The 24,444-nt window shown below is 40.3% G+C and overlaps 1 protein-coding gene and 1 long non-coding RNA gene across 7 annotated transcripts in view; both read left to right on the top strand.

Annotated features, from left to right (window-relative positions):
- Positions 1-18,181, top strand: part of LOC109481902 (tetraspanin-18-like) — a 58,838-nt gene extending 40,657 nt beyond the window's left edge. For 4 of the 6 annotated variants that reach the window (XM_019784525.1, XM_019784526.1, XM_019784528.1 and 1 more), the window contains 8 exons: positions 961-1,137; positions 2,708-2,902; positions 6,081-6,155; positions 8,404-8,511; positions 9,276-9,467; positions 10,473-10,556; positions 13,042-13,091; positions 16,224-18,181. In XM_019784525.1, coding sequence (XP_019640084.1) covers positions 1,069-1,137; positions 2,708-2,902; positions 6,081-6,155; positions 8,404-8,511; positions 9,276-9,467; positions 10,473-10,556; positions 13,042-13,091; positions 16,224-16,236 — 786 coding nt within the window. In that variant the 5' untranslated portion in view covers positions 961-1,068 and the 3' untranslated portion in view covers positions 16,237-18,181. Of the gene's footprint in view, positions 1-960; positions 1,138-2,707; positions 2,903-6,080; positions 6,156-8,403; positions 8,512-9,275; positions 9,468-10,472; positions 10,557-13,041; positions 13,092-13,854; positions 14,939-16,223 lie in introns of those variants that run through there. The other 2 variants (XM_019784530.1, XM_019784531.1) reach the window with 2 other exon arrangements.
- Positions 18,182-20,858: 2,677 nt separating this feature from the next.
- Positions 20,859-23,522, top strand: LOC109481813. Its single transcript, XR_002140931.1, has 4 exons — positions 20,859-21,218; positions 22,571-22,674; positions 22,903-22,962; positions 23,481-23,522. It is a non-coding gene; the product is annotated as an uncharacterized LOC109481813 (long non-coding RNA).
- Positions 23,523-24,444: the final 922 nt, after the last annotated feature.

The raw sequence follows: 24,444 nt of genomic DNA, 5'->3' as shown, positions 1-24,444 counted from the left end.
CACACAACCTGTATTTTTATTTGCTGTATCGACTGCTACCACCTATAGTATGAAGAATGAAAGAAATATGGCAATAATTTCTGAACAGTTTTTAATATGATCCATAATTCCAAGATAAGTGGTGCACTGCCAGGTAATATTTGCCTGGTGCAAGTAATTTTCAATGTTTCCAGTGCAAGTATACAGAAAAATGTATTTTGAGCCCTGGTATAGACAGTTTTATAATATGGCTTGAACAGCAACTCGACAGGTTTCACAGACCGCTGGTGAGATTTTCGATAACTTGCTACATTGCAAGCGACAGAAAGAAACTGTGTTTCATGTTCTGTAATTCCAGCCACAAACCAGGCATTCAGTAGACTAAATCCATTTCTTGTAAAGTGCTTTCCTGCTGCAGATAACAGTTGTAGTAAATGTCAAGCATCACGCATTGGGAACAGACAGTACTTCACCATTACCACATCCATCCATCTCATCACAACAACGTGATGCTGCCAACTTTCCAACTCACCAGCTCACTAATGAAATCTTCGCTCCATTAGCTGGCCTTAGTTAATAGTCCACTTCCTCTTAATGGGCGAAAAACATATCTTTTCTTTCTATCACAACTGTGCACCATGTAACGTAACTCAATGAAATTAACAGGATGACCAATGATGCAGAATATGTCTTCATCTGGATAGGATTTACTGTGCAAATGTAATTATGAACACTGCCACAGTAGAGCCCGATAAGTAAAACAGACTACTGGGTGTTTTCTAACTGGTACAAATGCAAGCTATGATTCATGCATATGAACAAGAACTTCTGATTTCTTCAATGTTTTAACAATTTGTTGCACTAAACAAAAATCGAATTAGGACTTTGTGCTGTGTTATATTGCAATTTTTCTACTAAATTTCCTACCAAAAGTTACTGTATTTCAATCTGAAGTCTTACCACATAATCCTTCTTTTTCAGGTATCCAGGAGAGCTGATTTTATCAACTGCTGTTGGACTTTACTAAACCACTGAAGAGCCAATCACACTACAGCATTTTGATCAGGTGACGTCGGAGGACCAATCACCATGGACTCAGAAGGAGGCTGTTATAACTGCATGAAGTACCTGTTGTTTGTCTTCAACCTGCTTTTCTGGGTAAGATGGATTTTGCTACTGTAGGATAGGCATAGTTTTTATCATGTGTCAATTAAAAACCTGGGTGATTATTTGCCCAGTAAATTTCATGGAAAGTGTCTGCAAAACAGTCTTGATGGCCAATTTGTATGCAGACCTCTTTTCATGCTGAATTACATTTTACCATATGGCCATGATTTCAAAGAGCATTCCAAGGTGACCCAAGGGAAGCTCTGTTGCAACTTTTCCGAACATTACAACTTTTTTAGGTGTGTCCTTAGTGCTGAAACCCATGTTGCTATTATAATTCAAAGTTCTAATGTTAGGCCTAGGAAAAAAATGTTGTGTTTCAGTTTCAGTTTATTTAAAATCGACTGGCATGTCACACAATCATATGGTACATGAAATATGTCGAATTTTCACAAACACTGCACGTATCATGGACTATCCAATAAGTTAAAATTATAGAGATATAATATTAAAATCTGGTCATTGATCATCAATTTACAGAATACATATAATACAATCGTAATAATTAAAAGAGCCATATTTACAGACTATTTATATAAAATCAATATACCACTATGTAGAATGCAGAGATAATATCTTCAAAGCCCGTGGTATAAACGACAGTTCATGACGTTTCGTTCTACTGAAAGTGGAGCGTGACTGTTTCCTTCGTCTTAAGTTATATGTGCTTTGAGGCGCTACACATACAAAGTCATGCAGGGGGTTGTCAGTGTCGTTTAAGACATGTTGGATAGTTCTCAATGTGGCAAGGTCTCGTCTCATAGACAGAGAAGGTTTCCAGTCTGTTTCAGTCCTGAAAAAATTAGGGTCGGTAGGTAAGAAATATCTTTTTTTACTTCATACATGTATTTTTTTTTTAGACTTCAGTGATATCTACATACATTTGTAGTGGTCCAACCTACACAATACAGTTTAACAAAGTAAAACTTGCCTGAGGACACTTTTATTTTCAATGTCAATGTTAGAAAAACAATTGTACAACGTTTTATCCCTCAGGTGTCAGATCATGGAGCTAGAAAAGGTTGATCAGCTCGTCCCTTGCAAGAGTCCACCCCCAAAAAAAGTCTAGGGTCGGTCGGGAAACAGGAAATACAATTTTTTTCCTAGGCCTTAGCACTGCTTGGCATACTTAGGGCAGACCTCAAAGGCATTTGACTAAGTAAGAACTTAAAGAACAAGAAAGAATGATCAAGAACTAAGCCACTGAAATCAAAAGAAGTGAGGATGCAATCCTTTTGGATACGGAGCAGGGTTACTTTATCAGGGGCGTGAAGGAGGCAGATTACATCAGGGCCCATCAACCCTCTCTGAACTGTGATGGTGGGAGATTCCGTCTTCCCGCCACTTGTGATGCACTCCTGACGTCATCACGATTCCGACTTCCGGAGAATCAGCGAGTGCATCACACATCTGATAAATCATGGAGTAAAAATCAACTCCATGATCTGATGAAGGTTAATGAAATTGACCGAAAATTTATGGTGAGTTCCGTTCTAGATCTTGTGTTGGAACAAAGTTTGAGCTCTACGACTATGACATTACTGTGACTTTGTTTCCCCAGCTATCGGGAGCAGCCCTACTGGGGGTGGGGATCTGGGTCATTGTGGCGCAGCAGAGTTTCATCACGCTGGTCGGGGACAACCCGCTCTTCATCACCGGCGCGTACATCCTTATCGGGGTCGGCGCCTTCGTGTTCTTCGTCGGCTTCCTGGGCTGCTGTGGAGCCATCAAGGAGAGCAAGTGCATGCTCATCCTGGTATGGAGTGATGTAGTTACCTTCGCCAAGAAGGTTATGTTTTCAGAGGCGTTAGTGTACATGTACATGTATGTGACTGTGTGTGTGTGTGTCTGTAAACACGATAACCTGAGAAGGCCTTGATGGATTGTCTTGATAGTTGGTAGGTGGGTAGGTCTTGATGAACATCATTAAACATAATGTATTCAAATCAGGACCTCATTTGCATAATGTATGAGGAAATGCTAGAGTGGCATTGTTGGTTAATATAAGACTCTCTTTTGGTTGAGAATATGATAAAATGATATAATTCATGAAGATGAGGGTCCCATTTGTTAAATCAGAGGGGAAAAATCTATAATTTGTCAGTCATAAAGATTAACATCATTTGGCGAAGGTATGAGATAGGGGAACTCTAGTTTCCTCTGTAGGACATGCAGATACCAATTTGTACATTTAGCAATTGAAGGCTATAGTTAAATACACTGAAACAAGGCCTCAAAAAATAACTTTCCCACATTTCAGTCTCAATTTTTGTGCACCAGACAGTCACATTTTCATCATCAAGGGTCTGCCTCCCAAATATACAAAGAAAACAGATAGAGGGTTGACCAGCTCAAATTCCCAAAAAGTTGACAATAGTAAAATAACCCCAGAGTACTCCATCTTTAATCTCACTTTCCGATGTGTCCTCTCTGGCCATGTAAGATGTAACCACTCAGATCTGCCCATCAAAGTTCCCATGAAATTTACTGAAATAAACAAAACTTGACCAAGGTAGGAAAGTTTAGACTCTATCTGTTCCTTCTAGCTCAAAAGTATCCAAACTGGACCAGAGTTCCAAGGAAAAAAAGAAGGACTAGAATTGTAGTCACTATTCTGGAGCCTTCACTCAGGTAATAGCCCTGTCTAGCACAGTTAGCATGGTGGCCTTGTGAATAGGGTTGTTGACTTAGAATCTGAAGGTTCTGGGTTCAAATCCCTGGCAGGCCCTAGTCTTGTGCCCTTGGGAAAGACGCGTACACGGTAACACCTATTTCCTAACTCGGTGAAAATGAGTACATGATTGTCCTGGCATCATCTGTAGACATTGTGTTATCCAAAAATGTCCTGATGCATGTTGAAGGCACTTTTTTTCTTCCGCTTGTCATACGTAATTCCTAGATAATTTACTTCATACAAGAACGTGACTGTTTTTTGTTGTCCATTCAAACGTGCCGTGCACATCATTTGGAGGTAGTGTTGAAAATGAAATAATCAATATAAAGTGGCACCACTCCCTCCCTAGTGGTCCCATTGGCCTAATCATTTTTCTGCTTTAATTCCTTTTCCATCGGTCTGTCCATTATGTGTAATTGTGGCCATGTCTTTGTCCTACATCCACACAAATTGGTGATCTTCATTGACTTTTGTCTAATGAGTGGTAATGAGACATAAGGGAGGTAACGATCGGCTGTAATACATGTGGCCCTGACCAAGAGTGCTGTTGTATTGTCACTAAAATCGATACATATTGTGTCTAGGGACAGACTTGATATGTAGTCATAATATACATAACTGTTATAATTGACGGGACCTTGCGACATATGGAATATATTAGAATGGTTACAATTATTACATTATACGTACAAGGGTATTAAATACGGTAAGCCAGCATTTTCTAGGTACATGTACATGTATAATGGCATGGTCACTTGTCATATGATTTTGTTGACATACATGTAAGAATCTAAATCAGGCTCTGACCAACCACTGACAATGATCTAATACAGTAGGCTCTTTTGCAGAGTTCTACATTTTGTGCTGTTTAACCTCTACAAAGCGAAATTCCCTCTGCAGCATAACTCCCTCTTGTGCATTAGAGAACCTTCACCCGCGTAAAAATTTGCATATTGGCGCTCTTCCCAACATTTCATTTCATTTATTTCGAAACCTTTTAGCCCCGAAGGGCTAATCTTCCAAGGCTCAAACATTATAGCAATTACAACATAGTGGAAACATTTAAAAATACATACATACATACATGTACACCACGTCAACAATAAATACACATAGATATAAACAATTTAAAAGTGGCGAGCAAGGGTCAAGGATCAGGTGACACTACTACTGTTTGAAACGGCTTTCTTAAAACTGATAACATCGCACAGTGTCTTAACGTCAGATGGTAGATCGTTCCAGAGCACGACTGCACGATACAGGAATGAGCGTTTTCTGCTGTTGGACTTAGGTATTGGTAATCTAAAGTTGTGTGCGGAAGATCTGGTATTATGACTGTGAGATGCATGAACAGGCAAAAGGGAGTTGTAAATATTTTGTGGTTCGTGACTCGTGAGGATCTTAAAGAACATGACCAAAGTGCTTTTCAAGAATCTCTCTCTCACAGTCGGCCAACCAAGATCTAGATGCATCTGCCTGGTAGGAGTATCAGGAGTACATTTCAGTAACAGTCTACATGCCCTATTCTGCACTACTTGCAGTTTGCGCATGTTGGAGTCTGACATGTTGGCTAAGACTGGTGCGCAGTACTGCACAACTGACAGAACCAGTGCACAAACAACAACCTTGCAAACTGCAAAAGGCATCGCCCACATATGCCTTCTCAATAGGGCAATGTTTCTTGATTGTCTTAACGCAATGTGAGTAACATGTGAGTTCCATGTGAGAGACCTATCCATGTGTAGACCCAACAAAACTGTCTCCCTCACTTCCTGTACCCTCTCAGTACCGATTGCAAGATCTAGTGAATTATCAGGCAAACTAGCGAGCCTACGTGGGGTTCCGAAAAGCATGCATTTAGTTTTAAGAATATTCAACACTAACTTATTCATGCAAACCCAGTCTGATAAACGTACAAGGTCAGATTGCAAACCAGTATTCCCAACAATAAACAATAAATGCCCCTACTCAGAGAAGTCTGCAAAGGAGGCTACTAATAGTATACAGAATTTTCTGTTACAAGACAGAATTTTGTACTACACAATCAGTCATGCATGATTGTCCCGAGAATGACTTCAGTTTGGGATCTTACAACGATCGTGCAATGTATGTGATGGGGCCCTCTAGCAGCTTGAGAAAGTACTACATGTTACAACACAAGGTTCACAACAGTATGATCATAACTGCATAAGAAACAGTAAAATGTATTGACTGCTGCAGTGGATACCAGTGTCCTCACTGACTCACTTTGTCTCCCCAGTTCTTCATCCTCCTCCTGTTGATCTTCGCGGCCGAGATCGTCGCCGCCGTGCTGGCTTTCATGTTCAGAGCTAAGGTAAGCCATGCCCGGAGCCAGGGGGGGTTTGGAAGACCCCCCCCCCAAGGCTCAAAGGTCCACTTTTTGGTCCACTTTTTATCTAAAGGTCCAAGAATTTTCTTTAGATGGACTGATTTGTATCACAATGGTATAAAAACTGCCTGCTTTGTCATTGAATAAAAAGTCATCTCTGATTTTTTCTTTGAAATCCTCTCAAAAATGCAGGAAATACCATTTCAGAAGGTTTATTTTTCAAAATTTTCCGGGGGAGCATACCCTATGGCGCTCGCTGGTCCCTCAAGCACTAGGAAGAGCCCCCTCATTCAAAATCCTGGCTACAGGCAAGTAAGCTCAAGTTACTCCAGATTCAAACTGGTCTCCATAAAGATCTTTTTGTGTCTGAAGACAGTATCAAATTTGCCAGGCAGTATCTATTTGCCAGGCAGTTGCCATTTGCCACTCAAATGGTGCAAAAAAAGCTACCAGTACAATAAAGAAGGCACAATAAATATTCCGAAATAACAACAAAAATAAGCCAAAGCCAAAACCTCTGCTGGAAGAGTACCTGTATATATACCACCAGGTAGTTAAGTTGGCAGCATGACATCTTTTTTTCACTGTTCCATCTAGTGTGTTGGCTTCAGTCCAAGAAAACGATTTACAGCCGTGTCTGATAGATCACTGCAGCTAACGCTATTTGTCATGTGTCCAAGTTGGCTGGAAAAGTCGTTCATATGCACTCCTGAGATTTTATTGACTCGCAAGCGTTTCAGAATCTGCTGAAAGAGTCTGCCAGGCTCTGTCAGACATGATGATGGTCACGAATTGGCAGCACATTTGATGTTGCCCAGGAAAATTACTTACAGCACTTCACACTAGATAACCCCGGCCTAGGTAATGATGCCAGTCGGATAACCAAGTTGGCTTCAAAACTTGTTCATGAGCATGTCAGCTTGTCATGTATTTTTTTCTTAACGGAGTGGTTCAATGCAAGGCAAGACCACTTCTCGGCATTGAACTAGAAAGATGAGAGAAACATGGCTATGTCAAGAGATGGCGCGGTGAACGTTTGATTTGAAAGCCTGTAGATTGTAGGTTGGTGGGAAACACTTGTCAGGGTGGGAATTCCAAAGTTCGGCCGTACGGGGAAAGAAACTGTCACTGTAAGAAGATTTTGAACAAGGAATTTGGACGGTGAAGTTGTGTGAGCTAGTGGAGAACCTAGTGGAACGCTTAAAAGTTCTGAGTGGTGGAACTAGTTGGGTGAGTTCTGCAGAGCAATGACCATGAAAATATCTGTAACTTCCATCTGCTGTTGTCCATCCAGACGGATCAGGTTTTGTCAAACATGATGAAAAAAAATCGGCAATATGTTTGATATGTATGGTTGTTGTCCGAGAAATGCTTTCTGATAGGTAACTCCAGTTCCAAATTGGCATTAAAGCTTACTTGTTAACAGATCAGACTGCCATGTATTGACTTTTGAGTGCATTTGTCCCTCTAGATGGATAAAGTTTTGTCAAACATGAAGAAAAAAACTTTTTGCAATATCTTTGGTATTGAAAAAGAAAAATTCTTAATAATAGATAGTGGAATGATAGATAGTGGTTGATGCTATTAGTCAGAGGTTCAAATTGGCTTTAAATCTTGTATTGACATGTGTGTCTAGAGTTAAAACTTTTGATCCAACACAAAGAATTGTTCTCACCTAGAGCTTTTGACCAGTCACTTGGCTTTTCTGAAGTGTGACATCAACACTGGCATGGGTGAAAGGTATCTGGTAAACGATGTTGGCCACTGTTGCAGTTGAGTGAAGGGTGATGGGCCCTGATGTACATGTAAATAGCCTCTTTCACCGCTCTGAGGAAGTAGTCAAGACCCCAGAGTGACTGGCCGAAAGCTCTAGATCTGTATCTGTATGGCCGGTATAACCGCCTTTCGGTGTAACACACCAGCTTCGCAGGCACGCGGCGCGACGGCAGCTGGCTATATTACACCAATCGACTTGTTACACCTAACCCTTGAACTTCTAACTCTAGACATTGTTTAAAGCTATCTAATGACAACGCCCCTACTGTACTTGGTGACAGTGAGTTCCACTCTGCGATAGTTCTAGGAAAGAATGAACACCTCAATTCTTGGTTGATAACTCTGGTGATGAGAACATTTCTTTGTGTTGGATGGAAAGTCTGAATTTCAAACATGTATACTACCAACACAGACAAACTTTCATGATTGTATTGACTTGTGTTTCCTCTGTCTCCAGACGGAGCAGGTTTTGTCAGACATGATGAATAAGACCCTGCAGGAGGACTACAAAGGACCCAAGGCTCAGGACCCCACATCTGCCGCATGGAACTACGTTCAGATCATCGTAAGTTTACTGTGGTCAAACTAGTGATGAAGTCAGATGGTCCCAGCAACATTTATAGGGGCTAAGAAGGTTCTTTTAGTTATTAGTTGTAAATCACTTGGAAAGGTTTTACCTAACTGGTGTGCAAGAAGAAAATTAAACTCTAAATTGGAGTTCGGTCAGTTTACTATTTACTGCCCTTCAACTTAATGATACCATTTTTCAGATGTACATGTATGATGTATGATACCTCCTTTCCCCTTCTACTTGAAAAATATTAGACAAAGTTACAATACTCTTGAGATGATTAGAACAGGTGGTGTTCTGTAGCTATTGTGTATAAATTGGACTCAGATCAGGTTTTTAAGACGAGACCAAACATTTGAAAATAAATTAAATATAGAAGCAAGAACATACACTGTGTAATGTCCCTGATTGAAGGAAGGGTTTTGTTTATGTTATTTCACCCCTCCAGTTTGGGTGCTGTGGTACAACAGGTTACCAGGACTGGCTGACATGTCGTGTTTCTGACGAACAAACAAGGAAAGAAGAAAAATTTGATAATTGTGTAGAAGGAAATGCTAGTCGTAGGGTTTTGCTTTATGTAGCTGTGATTGTAACTGTCACCCCTCCAGTTTGGTTGCTGTGGAACAGCAGGATACCAGGACTGGCTGACATGTCGTGTTTCTAAAGATGTTAGGCACAAGGAAAGAAGAAACATTTGATAATTGTGTACAAGTGGTAGAGGGTTTTCCCTTTATGTAGCTGTGATTTCACCCCTCCAGTTTGGGTGCTGTGGTACAACAGGTTACCAGGACTGGCTGACATCTAACTGGGTGCAGAACCAGGGACAGGGCACGCGGATGAACTTCCCGTCCTCCTGCTGCGTCAGGGACAAAGCCTCGCTCGACAACAAGCCCACGAACGAGACCGCCTGCTTCGCCGATCCCACCAACTCCGCGTACATGAACGCCGGGGTAGGTTTTTTTCCAATTCAATTCTTTCAATTCTTTATTAAGACACCAAACATAACAGACAAACATGACATACAATGTCGCCTGAATGGTGTTGATATTTACATGATAAAATGTCAAAATATTAATATACATTTACAACAACTATAAAAACAGTACAGTAGGTGTACAACCCAGATATTTACAATGTCCATTATCTTGTGCCAGACTCTATCTGTACAGTCCGGTTATAGAGTCTGATTGACTGGTGAAGGAAAGAGTTCTGTAGTCTTTTTGTTCTGGCGGGGGGGATAGAGATAGTCTTCTTGTTCCTGAGTGAACAACCGGTAGCTGTAGATCTGGAGAGAGGGACAAGGTCATGTAGGGGATGGTCTTCTCGTAGCATCTGTGTGAAGAGTAAAGAAGTTTTTACAGGACACTGTAACCTGTGTTACATAACGTTTGCCCCGTCGGTGAAGGTTAGACATCCAGGTAATAAGATCTCACCAGGAAATAGTTACTCAAGCAACTGGATATGATTTTGGAAATGGTCAGACGTTTCAGGTAGCATCCACTACCTTACGTCAGTGACACCGGAAATGTGTCAGAAAAGCAGGTTTATAAGTAGGAACTACTGACTGAATGTGAATGAGTACAGGCAATTTTTTTTAAGACCAAAAGGAAACAAAAGTTAGACAAGTCATAAAGCAAAAGAAAAAGCAAGAATACATAAGTTTTTCTCCATGGTGCTGAAACCTTGGTGCTGCTTCCTTTGATTCTCTATTAGAAGACATGGAATTTGGGACAGATTCCTGTATGATATTGATAAGGTAGATAAAGGCAGTCCCATAGTCTTTTTTAGGCATTAGGGACAATAGGTTGTTAATCCACTGTGTCCAGGACACAGTATTGGGAGTAGCTTGAAAAGTCTTCTATTATTATTACTAATTTTACTACTTGCTATTTCCACTTTTCTGCACACTGTTCTGGACGTTTTCTGTGCTCTGATGACAAGTTTCTCTTTCCCAGGGGTGTTTTGAGAAGATGAAATCAGAGTTCCAAGAGAAGATTCTCATCATCGCTATCGTAGGAATTGCCATCGCGGCAGTCATGGTAGGTCACAGTACACAGGTTTACTGGACATTTATTTTGGGGCCGCGTGGCGTAACGACAGAGCCTTCTGCTCAGAACCTGGAGGTCCTGGTTTCGAATCATGCCAAGTCACCAACCTTGTGCCCTTTGGAAAGGCATTTAACACCTTTCGACAACTTTCCTCACATCACTCAGGTGAAAATGAGTATGCCAGCATGATTGTATCAATATTGTAGGCACTAAAAGAAAACCAAACCATTTTTCAATCCTCAGGCCACACCAATTTAATTTGTTGGTTCTCGGATTCGCCTCTTCGTTTTTTTCTGATTTGCAAAAAAAAAAAATTTTGATTCTGGTCCTGAATCAACTGAAAAATGCTCATGTTTTGCCCCCAACAGTTGAGGAAAGTCCTTTTCTTCCTAGTTGTTACAGTTTTCCCATCTATCATTGCAGTGGTTTGATTAAAAGTTCAAAATTCAATGTTTAAATTTTAATCCGGCCTTTTATGTTGACTTCATGGCTCATTTCGTAGCATTTAAGCCTATAATAGGATGCCTAGACCTGTTTTTATTTTTATTTTTTTTCGCCCTGTCGCTTCATATTTTTTCTGAAAAAATCCGAGAACCAACAAATTAAATTGGTGTGGCCTCATATAGACATCATAGAGCATGTTTTAGAATGTTCTGTTCCTGTGCAAAACCCAGATTGTTCACGGTTTTCATTAGATGTTTGGTCAACGTTGCATCAGAATTATCAATCAATCAATCAATCTTTATTCATTAAGGAACTCGCGGGCAACACATGTGCACCCGAATTACGTCCTTATTACACAAGTCACATTAAAAACATTTACATTTTAAAACGAATCGTCACATAGGTAAAATCTCAATATTAAAAACATCACAAATAACATGTCACAGTTAACATATGCTATACATGGCGCGATTACCAGATGTCCAATTACTCAGTGCTAATTGTCTTGTTGTAAAGACGGATTGCGCAATGGAGGAAAGAATTTCTTAGTCTCTCAGTCCGGGCCCTTGGTACACTGATAGTGCTAGAGTTTCTAAGTGTCCGTCCCGTGGCACCAGACCTTGAGGGCGGTACTAGGTCATGTAGAGGGTGGTCCTCCTGAAGCATGCGTTGGAACAGGTGTACTGCCGCATCTTCCCTCCTCGACTTCAGTGTGGGCAGGCCAGGCACGCTACGCCTTCCTCCCAAGGAAATGATACGCAAGGCCCGGCGCTGGACCCTTTCGATGGCCAGTTCTTGCTCCTTACTACACCCGACCAGTAACACATGTCCGTATTCGAGCACTGGCCGGACTAGCGCCAGATAAATCTGGATTAGGTCGGTAACGCTGGTGCCTTGTTTCGTTAGTAGGCGCAAGTAGTGTAGTCTGCGCGAAGCGTTACTGATCATGGAGTTAACCTGTTCATTGAAGGATAGGTCCTTGTCTATGAGGAAACCCAGTCCCTTAGCACAGTCGACAGATGGCACTGGTTGACCTCCAAGAGTGATCGTGGGTGGGATTGGGACAGATCGACTGAAGCAGATCTGGAGAAGGAGGCTCTTCCCACCGTTCAGTGTCATCTTGTTGTCCTCTGCCCAGGAGTTGAGGTGAGAAGACTCGTCCTCTACAGTTTTGTCCTGATCAGCTAAGGCTACGGAGAGAGTCCTTGACAGTGTGACGTCATCGGCATATCCAACGTTCATTGTGTCAATGTGTACCGTGGTGCGCGTGCTCATGAAGAGAATGAACAGGTAGGGGGAAAGAACGCCTCCCTGTGGCACCCCCGACGTTAGGGTGCGCCATGAACTAGTCTCGCCGTCGATGACGACCCTCTGCCGGCGGTTCTGGAGATAGCTGACGATCCACCTCTGCATGCGAGGGCTAGTGTGGATGTCAATAACGCGCTGTAGAAGCCGAGCATGATCCACACGATCAAACGCCTTACTCATGTCAGCGAAGATCGCTCTGACCAAGGTTGGCTTGTTTGAATCTACCGCAGTTAACCACGTTTGCACCATCCGAACCAGAGCCAGGGTTGTAGAGGAACCCTTTACGTACGCGTATTGGTCCTTGATGACAGCCTGGATGGAAGGTAGTAGCCTTTTCAAGATGCCAGTTGCAGATGCCAGTTGCAGATGAATTGGATAAGTTTTCCAACACTATGAAACTATAGACAGGATATAACCTTAAACGAAACATTCTGACAAAGTACTATGCACAATACATCACAAGTTTCATGTAGGCGCAGTATGTTCTGCTGATGTGTACATCATAGATGGGTGGGAAACAACATGAATGTATCATCATGGCATTTTTCCAAAAGTCCCAAAATCAACTTTTTATTCAACAAATAAGTTGGATCATATACATAAACTGAAGATATAGTTGTACAGTGACAAAGAAAGGTCTTTTAAACAAGATGTAAAACAATGGTTTTAATCCATAAGAATAATGGATGAAACTTGACCATGTTTGTGATGGTTTTTTTTCCAGATCCTTGGCATGGTGTTCTCTATCTGTATGGTGCGGAACATGGAGGAAAAGTAAGAAATTAAATGATATTCTTTTGTCTCACCTGTCCCCTTCATAAATAACTCTTTATTGCAGATTTTTGTGTTTGCCTCTCTTTGTGTTTTGTGACTGCTACCCTTTGCATGAATCTTCAGCCATATTTTGTGGTTCCATCTTTCAATTATGCAAAGTACCAATATGATATAAGAAACATGATTCAATAATATGCATCACAGTTATTACAGAACTATCAAACCAATGAATGGTTTGTGTCTGCCATAATCACTTGTTGATTTGCATGTTTGGGACAACTCAAAGGATCCCACAATTGCCTTCATCAGTGTGTCCCAAAGATTGATCAACTGCTAATGCATCCTGCATGGAGTGTTGCTTTATCTAGGATTGGCAATCAGTTCTGCATGGATCATACACTGATGCTTCATGTGATCATTGATCAAAATGTGTGGATATTGTGGCCTAGATTGTCTGAATCGTGAGGATGTTCTTTCATGGTCTTCTTCATGCATGGATTTTTGGTTGGCTTGTGTTGATTTTGTGAAGGGTTTGGTCATTTCTGTGATTACTTTTGATTTGCTTGCCATTCACATCCAGATCAGATCCTGATCTGACAGACAATCCCATACCTCCTGTGCCTTTTGCTGTCATTTCACGAGCTCCCCCTGGCATGCAAGCAGTGAACTGCATGATAAAGTACTCAAATGCTTTCTATTGAAATTTCATGAGACAACGTAACTCTTGCCTTTGCTAAACCTAACCCTGCTTGTCTTTATATAGGGAAGTTTGAGACGTTGCTTGGTGGCACTTGGCTGGACCCAGCTCGGTCAATTCTTCATGTACCTCCATGGAGATGTTTTTGGCAATGCCTCAGGGGCAGAGTTGTTTTCAATACTTCTGTGTTTTTTGTATGAGAACCAAACATTGCATGGTAACATGTGGTACCTGATTTGTACTGTCTTGTGTAGAGTTTTCAACTGAGGTTGTCCACATCTAAAATTATCCTGTTGTGTATAATGACGTTTTGTAGATGGACTACTTATATTCCCTGTGAAAGACTGAAACATTATCTTACTTAATGGCTTTCTAGTATGATTTGTGAATACATCAATTTGTTTATAATGCATAACATGCTAACTTTACAGAGGAAAACTGTCCTAAATGGTATAAATGATTCGTACACTTTTAAAATGAAGACCACATTGTGAAGACTAGTCCAATTGCAAACACAAACACTATTTGGACATGACATAACTAACGGTCAAATTATCATTTCTTAAAAGTTCTGAAAAATAACTTGGGTGGGGGGAAAGATGCACCTTTTTTTCTGTACCTAAAACTTCTCAGCTTCTAAGTGCAGTTTTTTTCACATTTCTTGATATCCTATTGAAAGGATTTGCAAATTGTTTACTTTGAAAAATGTGGCATCACAGTTTTTTAATACCTCCAGTGAGTTTGACCAATGTCGACCCTTTTAGTCTGTGGGAAATACAAGCAAAATCATGAGGGGTCAGGTTTGTACATGTATATACTGACAATTTCTATATGTCTCTGTGGAGCTATTTCCAGTTACCCTAGATGTCTGCTATATATAAATATCAGACTAGTCTGTGCCCAGTTTGGGAGTCCGTAGTTTCTACTATGTAGTGTATTTAGCCGTGTTCATGCACGTGACTCTAGGTGGTTACCACGAGAAGATGATGCTTGTTGCCATGTGAATACTGTGAAAAAAGTACCATGTGCACGCCATGTATTTTTATGGTCTGCTGGCTTATCGCTAAAGTACATGTAAAGATGCTTTGAAGTTTGTGTGTGAAATTCTTTTGAGGATTTCTGTGTATTTTGTTTATGATCTCAGTTGCTTCTACTTTTATTTGGGGTTGGATTATTCTATTTTCTGTATAAGATATTGAATGAATTTGTGGCTGCATTTTTCCTCAATTGCGTTGACTGGTGATGACTGTACGAAAAACTGTTTTTGTCCAAAAGTTGGTTTTTGGTTCATTGTGAGCATCAGAGCTATGATGCCGCACTGTTAAGAAAGCTATTGGGATGTGCTTAAGTTGCTGCACTTGACTTTTTGTCTGTTTTGTGGCTTTCTATATCAGCACTTGGGATGAAAAGGGTTAAGAGATAATCTATGACCTCTGAGTGTCATAATTTCAACCCTTTGACCTTGGAATGCATATTACCATAACGATTATAATAAAGTCAGCCAGGAGGGCATAACCTTACATGAAGAAATTGGACATTCAATACTCTGCTACACTACAATTGAGAATGATTGGCAGATATGACAGCTGTGTGTTGTCATGGTTGTCCTCCAACATTTTCACATTAATTATGCAAATTATGTCCCTATTTGCATAATTAGTATCTGTTAGTGTTCAACCTGCTGAAGTCCTTTATCTCCATGTAATCTTATCCCTTCCTAATGTACTTCCTTTCTAACCTCTGTACGTGTCCTAGAAAGTTAGTTTGTAGTGTTTCCCCTGTTAGCAATATTGTACATAAATTACATGATAACGGCCATTATCACTTAGAATGTTATTCAGAGTACAGGTTACGAATGTGTTGCATGCCATACTACAGTCATGTACCTAACCCCTGACTTTTATACAAGAACATTTGTATAAAGAATTTGAATATACAAGTATTTGAAGTACAAAATATCTATTGCAGTAATGTGGTGATACGGAGATTGCATATAATATGTGACTGTTTGTTGTGTCCATGTATAGTCTATAGTATAAAGTAGTGCTGTGTACTTTGGTGAATATTATGGTCCACACAGGCTTCAGCAGGCCCAAAGTTGATTGACAGCTGTACCAATTGGTGGGAATGAGTGTGTCAAAATGTAGCCTCAGGATTTAAAATTCTCAGTAATTTAACTGAGCCAAATTGCAGTATATCAAAAAAATGATATTGGGAAATCCATAGGAAAAGAGTTATCAATATATCTTTCTGTCAAACAACTGAAGTCTATTCCATTAGAAAAATATTCGGGGAGCCAGAAAGATTTTTGGATCTCCTTCTTTTCTGACAGAATAGCTCTGGTGGAACTGCTGAAGCCTAGTGGGCGTTTGTCTCTAGTGGAAGAAGTAGACAATCTGTAAATGATGTCGCCACTATTTTTGTTTTCATTCCAGCACCAGGATGTAGATGTTTGTGAAGCAGTATCTGTGCCTTGTGAACAAGTGGTCATGTTTACTGTAACCTCTACCAATCACACTGAACCGTCCTGTACCGAACCTGCTGTCACAGAATAAGGAGCTTACTTTCCAACCAAGGCTTAAAAACTCTCATGGAAAATACTAGTCTAAGTTTGTCTAAATTTGTTGTTCCAAATGGCTTTAGTACAGAGGAATGAATTGTTGAGTGCTAGTGTTATGGTACCTTTCTATGCACATGTGTTCACTGAGAAATTTGACAAAGTTATTTCTGCTGTTCTTTGTGAGATGGTGAACACATCTGCACAAAAGGTACCAAGTATTTAGTACAACAATACAGTTGTACCTGATATTAGAAACCTTCCAATACTGAGGTTTGGCTTGCTCAAATCAACAGTTTGGAAATGTGTATGACAAACTCTTTGTGCCATAGCTAGGCTAGGGTTCTTATTTTGTTCAGTTGTACTTTTCAGTTGCATTCATTGGTTTCATTGATATTTACATTATGAAGCAAAATTCCCCTGGCTATTTTGTTGAGCCAAATCATATTTTGAGAAGCATAATCATGACCTGTGAAATGATAAAAGTTTTCCAGCAAAATCTATTGAAAAGTTATCATGCATAGCAAATAAGGTACAGAAAAGTTACATCATACTTCTCTTTTTACTTTGTTTAGATTTTTGAACATTTTTTCTGTTTTTATGTTAGCTAAAATCTGTGAATTGGCTGCCAAACAACCTCCCTTTGAAACCTCTATAAAAGAAGTATTGAAAATTTAGAAATCATGTTTCTAAAACTATACATTCTTGTCATAATTAGCATAATTGTATAATAGACAATGTTAACATTAATGATAACTTGTATTTGTGTGTATAAAATTTGTGACAAATCATGGTTGAAACATTTTGTTTCTTAGTGGTGTTAACACTAAGATAGTGAACTTAAATTGATTTTGAAATGTCTTAAATTACTAAATTTTAGCCTATTATTGGCTATGTGGAAAGATATTATGATGTTTATCATAATTATGAGTGTGAAATTACTTTTAGCAGAGTACTGTATTACCTCTTTGGAGCTGAGTCCAGCATATATACCTCTATTGGAGCTGACTACTGATACTTCTCACACATTTTGTTGCAAGTCTTTCTTAGTTAACTACCTGCTCAAATCAACACAGAGAAAAATAACTTCCACTCAAGCTTGACACAACACTTGGAAGTCAAGAAACTTTCTGCCATTTTTAAGTTACTCCTTGTTACACCCCACTTAAATAACAATACAACATGATCCAGCGAAGTTGAATGTATGTAGCCCTTATTGTGTTGAAAATATTGTAATAATTGTGATGAAGAAAGATGATACAGGAAAATATTCATATTTGGCATTACACATTGCACACCTCGGTTACACTACCAAAACTACATTTACTATGATGGCAAAACTGTATTTACATATCTTTGTATTGTGTTGTTTTATGCCAAAGTACTGTCATATCAACATTAAGTTTTCCCATGTTTCAATTCAGTTTGAAAACTTTTTTCTGGTTTTGAAAAGTACTCAGAACTCATGGTACTGAAAGTGACACTACAGTGTGTGCTACTTTCCCATTATAGGGGAAAACAGAACCCTATCATATCAGTGTACCAACTTCCCTTTACACAGACACATTACAAATATCACTGCCTACATAAAATCGTAATAAAAGACCTACAAGAAACACATGGGTTGAACATACACTCAGAACAAATGTCCCTGCTATGTATTGCTTCATCCAGCTGTGTTGTTGAGTGGATTTTTGTTGTGCGTTTAGAGAGCAAATTTGATGGTAGTCTTATAACTGTGGATATAGATGGACTTCATTGTTCTTTTGTACAATGTGAATTTGATGTTAACACTCTGACTGGAGTCAATAAAATTGAAGTGTTGGTTGTCAGTAGCATCTTTCTCCAGTGTCTTTTTTTTCGTGATAATTTCACTACTTTTCAAGAATCGAGATGGGTGGATAGGGGCAGCAAACAGGGAGGTCAACTTCGACAATGGGCCTCCTAGCGGGTACCTATGGCACTGAAGAGGAGCTTCTAAGCTTAAGGCAAAATTTTCTGGAAGTGTTAGATTCATAGTGTAAGTTCTTGGGTCAGGGATTCAGTACATTTGTAACGTTACATACAGTATAAAGTATCTCACATGTACAGTATTCGATTTCGATCAACGTGGAATTTTGTTGTAACGAATTGTTGTTGTAAGTACGAGTACTTCTTTCGAAGTAGTTGTTGTAGGATGTAACTGTTATAGAGTAACTGGACGGTGTGTAAACAGACCGTGCATATCTATGTATGTCCTTGGCCACATTCCCAGGGTTTCCGACAGAAGATTACAGCGCGCGAGGACAACATCACCAAGTCCAGGCAGATGTTTTGCCGATCCTGGCCTGCCGCAGTGCGGTACCTCTATCAAATGTTTGTCACAGTGGCGACAGTCCCACCTCATCTACTTCACGACGGCAGTGGAGATCGACGTTGGACACGATAACTGCCGTTTGTTTCGTCCACACAAAGGGTACGAAACTTCTCTCCTTTCTGCGTTTCTTCTTGGGATGCCAGCTCCCTCGTCAACTTGCGGGCTGGCGGGTCGGTCTTCGTTCTCTCTCGGTGCGGTGGCAGTTCTGAGTCACCTGTAGTCAAGTCAACTCATCACTCCCAGTCCATCGGGGTTTCATCTTGAGACTGATGGAGAGATGGCAGGAGGATGATTTCTCTGTAGTCGCTGGTCTGCCAGTCCATCGGCTCAGGATCAGGCGCAAAGGTGGGGAAAACGGCGGGCGTCGGTACGTACACAGCCGGGAAGGGGTTGATGTGAGACACGGGCGGGGGGACGGGCCGCGTCGGGCGGAACGGGTCTGGGTAGTAGGATTTTTGTAGCCTCGGATCGAGGCATTGTGACAGGTGCCTCCTCTTAGGCTGGGCCGTGCTAGCCGGGCAACGTCTCTTCTTTGCCAAGGCCCCTTGCTGTATAAAACAATAATGATAACAACGCAAAGTCAGAGGGAAGACCCTTTAATTATAACTACCCAAGCTAAGCCCAAGCAATTGTCGTACATCACTTAATATGTTCGACTACGAGCTCGAGTTGCCACCACCTACACAACTTCATGAATTAGTGCACTCAAAAAAGTTTCCTGGCACATTATATATCTACCTAACAGTTCCCAAGTGGTTATACGTAATTTAAAAAAAATGAAATCCTCCGGAATGATCTTTATATACAGTTCTATACGATAGAACTGTGTGTGGCGTAACTTTGTTGAAATTTTAACACATTTACTTACCAGCCAGTTAACGTTATCCGCCTGGACTTCATTGGTTCGGGCTCTCTTGTTTGCCATTGTATGTTTCTCGAGTTTATTTCTCGATATTTCACCAAGAGATTATAAGACAGTAAGTTTGTCTGGTAGAACCAGAGTATCACTTCACACGCCGGTTTTCTATCTCAGGTGTGATGAAATGTTAGTGATGCTGCACCATGGCAACGGGGAGGGCAGGGGAACGCACATCTTCTCATGCGGACTGACTAGTTTCATATTAACTAAAACCTGTAATTTTTCGTTACATTTTACTATTCAGTTCAGTAGTTCAGGTGTATAGTTCATAGTAATTAGTATGCGTAGTTTTCGTCTAATAATCGAAGGAAAGGTCATCATTACGTCGTTGCGTTCTCTTGCCGTTTGCCGGTGATAGAACAAGTCGTGGCCAGGCAGGGGTGCGGTAAACTTGTTCTGGAACATCACAGCTTAAAAAGCATTCGTCAGCTTAGTTTTCCTATCGTAAAATAGTTTTCCTGTGTGTAGAAGGTGTTCAGCACCAAGGACAGGTTTGCCTGTGTGTGGAAGGTGTTCAGCACCAAGGACAGGTTTGCCTGTGTGTGGAAGGTGTTCAGCACCAAGGACAGGTTTGCCTGTGTGTGGAAGGTTTTCGATATACCATGCAATGAAGTCAACGCGAAAATTAATGAATTTACAGTAATAGGAAAACTGGACAACAGTGTTATATTTCATACTATGGTCACATAACAGCTTATTCGTCAGAACGTTTATTTGTCGATAACAGAAATACTCAAGTACCCTGTAGCTGCATTTTCATCCATTTTTCACCCTGAGATTGATATTAGTCTTTCTTCGTAATCTAATCCTCCTTCTTCGCCACATGCCACAAGTGCCTATCACCGAGACGAGCCCTCATTGGTCGTCATAATTAGATTAACAGCTTCACATTAATTAGACAGCCGTTTTGCACACCTGTGTAAAAACATGGTGCGTTCAAAATGGCGATTTCGTACGACGGGAATGCTCTGGGCTGAATTTCTTTTTTACAATTTTCTGGATACTACTTAGAGTTTTCGTCGGTAGCTTTACGAAGTGCGCAACAGAATGCTTGAGAGGTTTCGCTGTGGATATGCGCCGTTGTGGTGATGTTTTGAAGAGAAAATGCGGATTTCCTGACCAGGCGAATTTTGGAGAAGATGACCAAATGGCGAGACAGTCGAGAAGAGTAGCGTGGCATGGAGACGACTTCGCTTATTGTTGCAGGTAAACCAGCAAATTGCGGGGGGGCGCCAGCGCCGTACAGCTACCCAGTCGTTTTTCACACTAAATATTGCTTTACTTCATCTCAGGTGTAAGTACAAGTACGTAATTGATATTATGCCTCATACTTTGGGTTTCATTAGATCTTAAACATTTCAATCAAAATTGTTTGGAAATTGTCTCCTCCCACGCATGTGGCATAAGCCGCGCGGAGTACCGAGTGCAAAAGTTTACTTGTCGCGAGTCGGGAGTTGGCCATGCATGAGGCGAGGCAAATTATGCTGTTGATCGTGCAGCGACCACAGAGCTTCGACAAAGCAGTGCAGCTTATTGTCAGCTCACTCCTGAACTTGTGACCGCCGTGAGCATGGGATTCCAGCTTCCGGCTAACGAAGGTAAGGTTTTAATACACTTAAAATTGAACCTAAACATGTCTCGGGCCGCGCCCTGAGTAGCAAGCTTTAAAATATAATTTTTTTAACTTGAAAACGCCCATACGTAAAATTATCATCGATAGTGTACATTATTTATCATAGTAATCATTACTTACAAACTCAGTTTGCAATGTATGGCTCTGTTTCGAGACGTTGGCCCGGGTTGGTCCAGGCATGATTTGCTCTCCAAGCAGATGTTTGCGTATATGGCCAATGGCCTCGGGTTATTATTTTGGACGTGTTCCTTTTGCCACGCGTTTTTATCGGGCTTTCTATTGGCACCTTGCTATTACGCAAATTTCGGCTGGCAGATAATATGAAATAGAAATAGATACTGCCAGGCCAATTTGATAGTCATCTTGCAGATTATAATACTGCTATATATATAGCAATTGCCCAGTCGCTCCACAGCAGCAATGATTTGTGGGATATGGTCTCCACTGCAGCAGTGCATTGCGGGTAATTGGGTCAAACGCGATTGGCATTGAAAGACAAGATTAAAACAAGATTTTGATATGGCTTCACCACACCACACTGGGAATAGAGAATGAAAGTTTTCCATTGCAGGGCTCAAAATCTTTTTTACTGCACAATGCACTGGTACTAAACCATCTCTACTGTGACATATATATGCCACTACATGCTACATGTATATGTGGTGGGATGCAGATTGAGAGTTTGTACACATCCAAACTACCTGCACAGCTCCTAATTCAGCTGAGTATACTAGTGTGTAGGTGCTATTTCAATCCCTTTGCCTGCCACTCTTTCTTTGCATGTGATAGTACAATATAACACATAAGGCAAGAACCCTATATTTTGATGAATTTTATTTAAGTTATATTCATTTCAGTTATCATATCGACTTGCCATTTCTTACAACTAATTACATTATTAAGTGTTTGTGTGTGTGACACTGTGTGTTTGTCTATGTGCACATGTGACACTGTTATGTATGTGTGTGGCATCTGTGTGTGTGTGTGACACTGTGTGTGTGCACATGTGAAACTTATGTGTGCGGCATCTCTGTAGCTGTGTGTGTGACACTGTGTTGTGTGTGTGTGTGCACTGTTATGTATGTGTGTGGCATCTGTGTGTGTTTGACAGTGTGCGCTGTGTATGATAATGTGTGTGTGTGTCTGTGCACATGTGACACTGTTATGTATGTGGGTAGCACATGTGTGTGTGTGTGTGTGTGTGTGACACTGTGTTGTGTATGTGTATGTGTGTGTGAGTGTGTATATGGCTTTGATTTCTTTTATTGGCACTTCCTACCTGACACAACTTTCTTTCTTTCCACTACACTTTTCTAGTGATAGACACAACCCCTGACAGCAGCCCAAGATAGGAAGACCTGGCTACACCTCTGCAAAGTCTGCCTTGTCCCCCTGGTGACCAGTGTCGGTTATGGAACTAGGTAGGTATTTGTGAAAGTTGTGGCATTCAACAAAAAAACAAGTAACATTTGAACTAATTCTGCTTGGTCTGCTTGCCAGATAGAGAAGAGCCATTTTTCTGACATCCTTACAGGATGAATTTTCAGTATATTACATAAGTTGTATATGTATTTTACAGATTAATAATGAACCCCAGTGAGTACTTTGATATGTTTTTTTTAATGATTTCGTACTCTTTATGTTTGCAGGTGCTACTTTAGCAGAAGGCTGTCAGTTCCATTGTCCATTGTACTCTGCTAGCAACTGAGGTACTTAGTATACTTAATATGCTGTTATTCTATGTATCAATTTGTGGTATGCTGAGAGGAGCAGATATGATTTGTTTTAGACAACATTCTTTTTGCCCTCTGACATTACATTCATCTCTGGAGTCCATCAGTACATGGGTAGGTTATATTTATGGACACTGTAATTTTAGATTCCTTCTATTTATTTCTGAATACCTGGTATATTTAAGGCAACATCATCCATTTCTATTGTCGATTTGCCTTAGATATAGTTTTGGGCAGTTTAACAGTAGTTTCTAATACATGTATGTATGGAAGTATAAAGTACTCTTTCACAATTATTGTGTTTGATTCTATTTATGTCCATCCCTCTTCAAAGTTCAATTACTGACTTCTATAATGCAGGAGTTACGATGTAAAATGAGGATGCAAAAAGACATTGGAGTTGGATATACTTTATCACTGCTGTACTGTTTGATTGCTGTAATGATTATACTAGTATCCCATGTTGACGTCTGTAAATCACTCCTTTGTTATAGATGCAAGCTGATACACCACTTATCACTGTTCCCGGCCTCTCTGTAAATGACAGCCACTTCAAATATGCAGGGCCTAAGACTGACAAGTCCCTGTGCTACCAGATAAATCCTGATTTATGATTGAAAATGTACCTTTAGTCATTACTTTATGATATTACAGGTCATTCTTTTAACTGGTATGTAATTATGCGTCAAATTGTATTTTGGGCCTGACAGATATTGCATATTATTCATTAATGTGTTTTTTGGAAATATTGTAAAGACCAAGGGGCAATATATGTACATGTATGTCTTATTTTCCATATACAGTACTATTGACAGCTGTGTGAAATGCATAGGGGATAAAAAAGAGAGGAGATACATACTATGTTCACATAGATATTTTGTATACAATATTCTTCTTCATGTTCTTAGAGCTTCTAAACCCTACTCTCTATACATATACTAGTATCCTTTATGTGGAATGATTTTTTCAACTGTTAACTGGCATAGCAATGCTGTTATGTAATTGTGTTTCCAGTGAAGTAGTCCTTCTCTTGTGGTGAGTGTTGTGTGTGATGGATGTAAAGATGCTGAGCCTTTATTTTTTTAAAGACTGGCTCCTTTAAATAGACAGATATATGTAATGCTGTTTGTGATAAATGGTTCCATTAATAACACATGTCTATAAACACCTACAGCTAAAAGTAAAATGAACTGTTCATTTGAACATTGCAACAGTCACACTGTTTGATTGAAAACAGTGCAAGCACAAAGAATAAGACAACACTTTCAAACCAGGAAATAGGAAACAACTTTATTATCAAACTGCAAACACCTTCTTTATGGAACAGGCTAGGAGCTGCAATGACTTCTAACGTTACATGTAACAGTTACCTTACTTCCACTTGCCAAGGATTTGACATGTGTCAGCAGCCCCTCTCTGTCAAACTCAAGAGGGTCTGCATGCCCTTTTTCGTTAACC

Source organism: Branchiostoma belcheri, unplaced genomic scaffold (assembly GCF_001625305.1).
Source record: "Branchiostoma belcheri isolate BF01 breed outbred unplaced genomic scaffold, Haploidv18h27 scaffold58, whole genome shotgun sequence".
NCBI classification, from domain to species: domain Eukaryota; kingdom Metazoa; phylum Chordata; class Leptocardii; order Amphioxiformes; family Branchiostomatidae; genus Branchiostoma; species Branchiostoma belcheri.
Note: the sequence above shows the minus strand (reverse complement) of the source record. Positions and strands in the feature narration are given on the sequence as shown.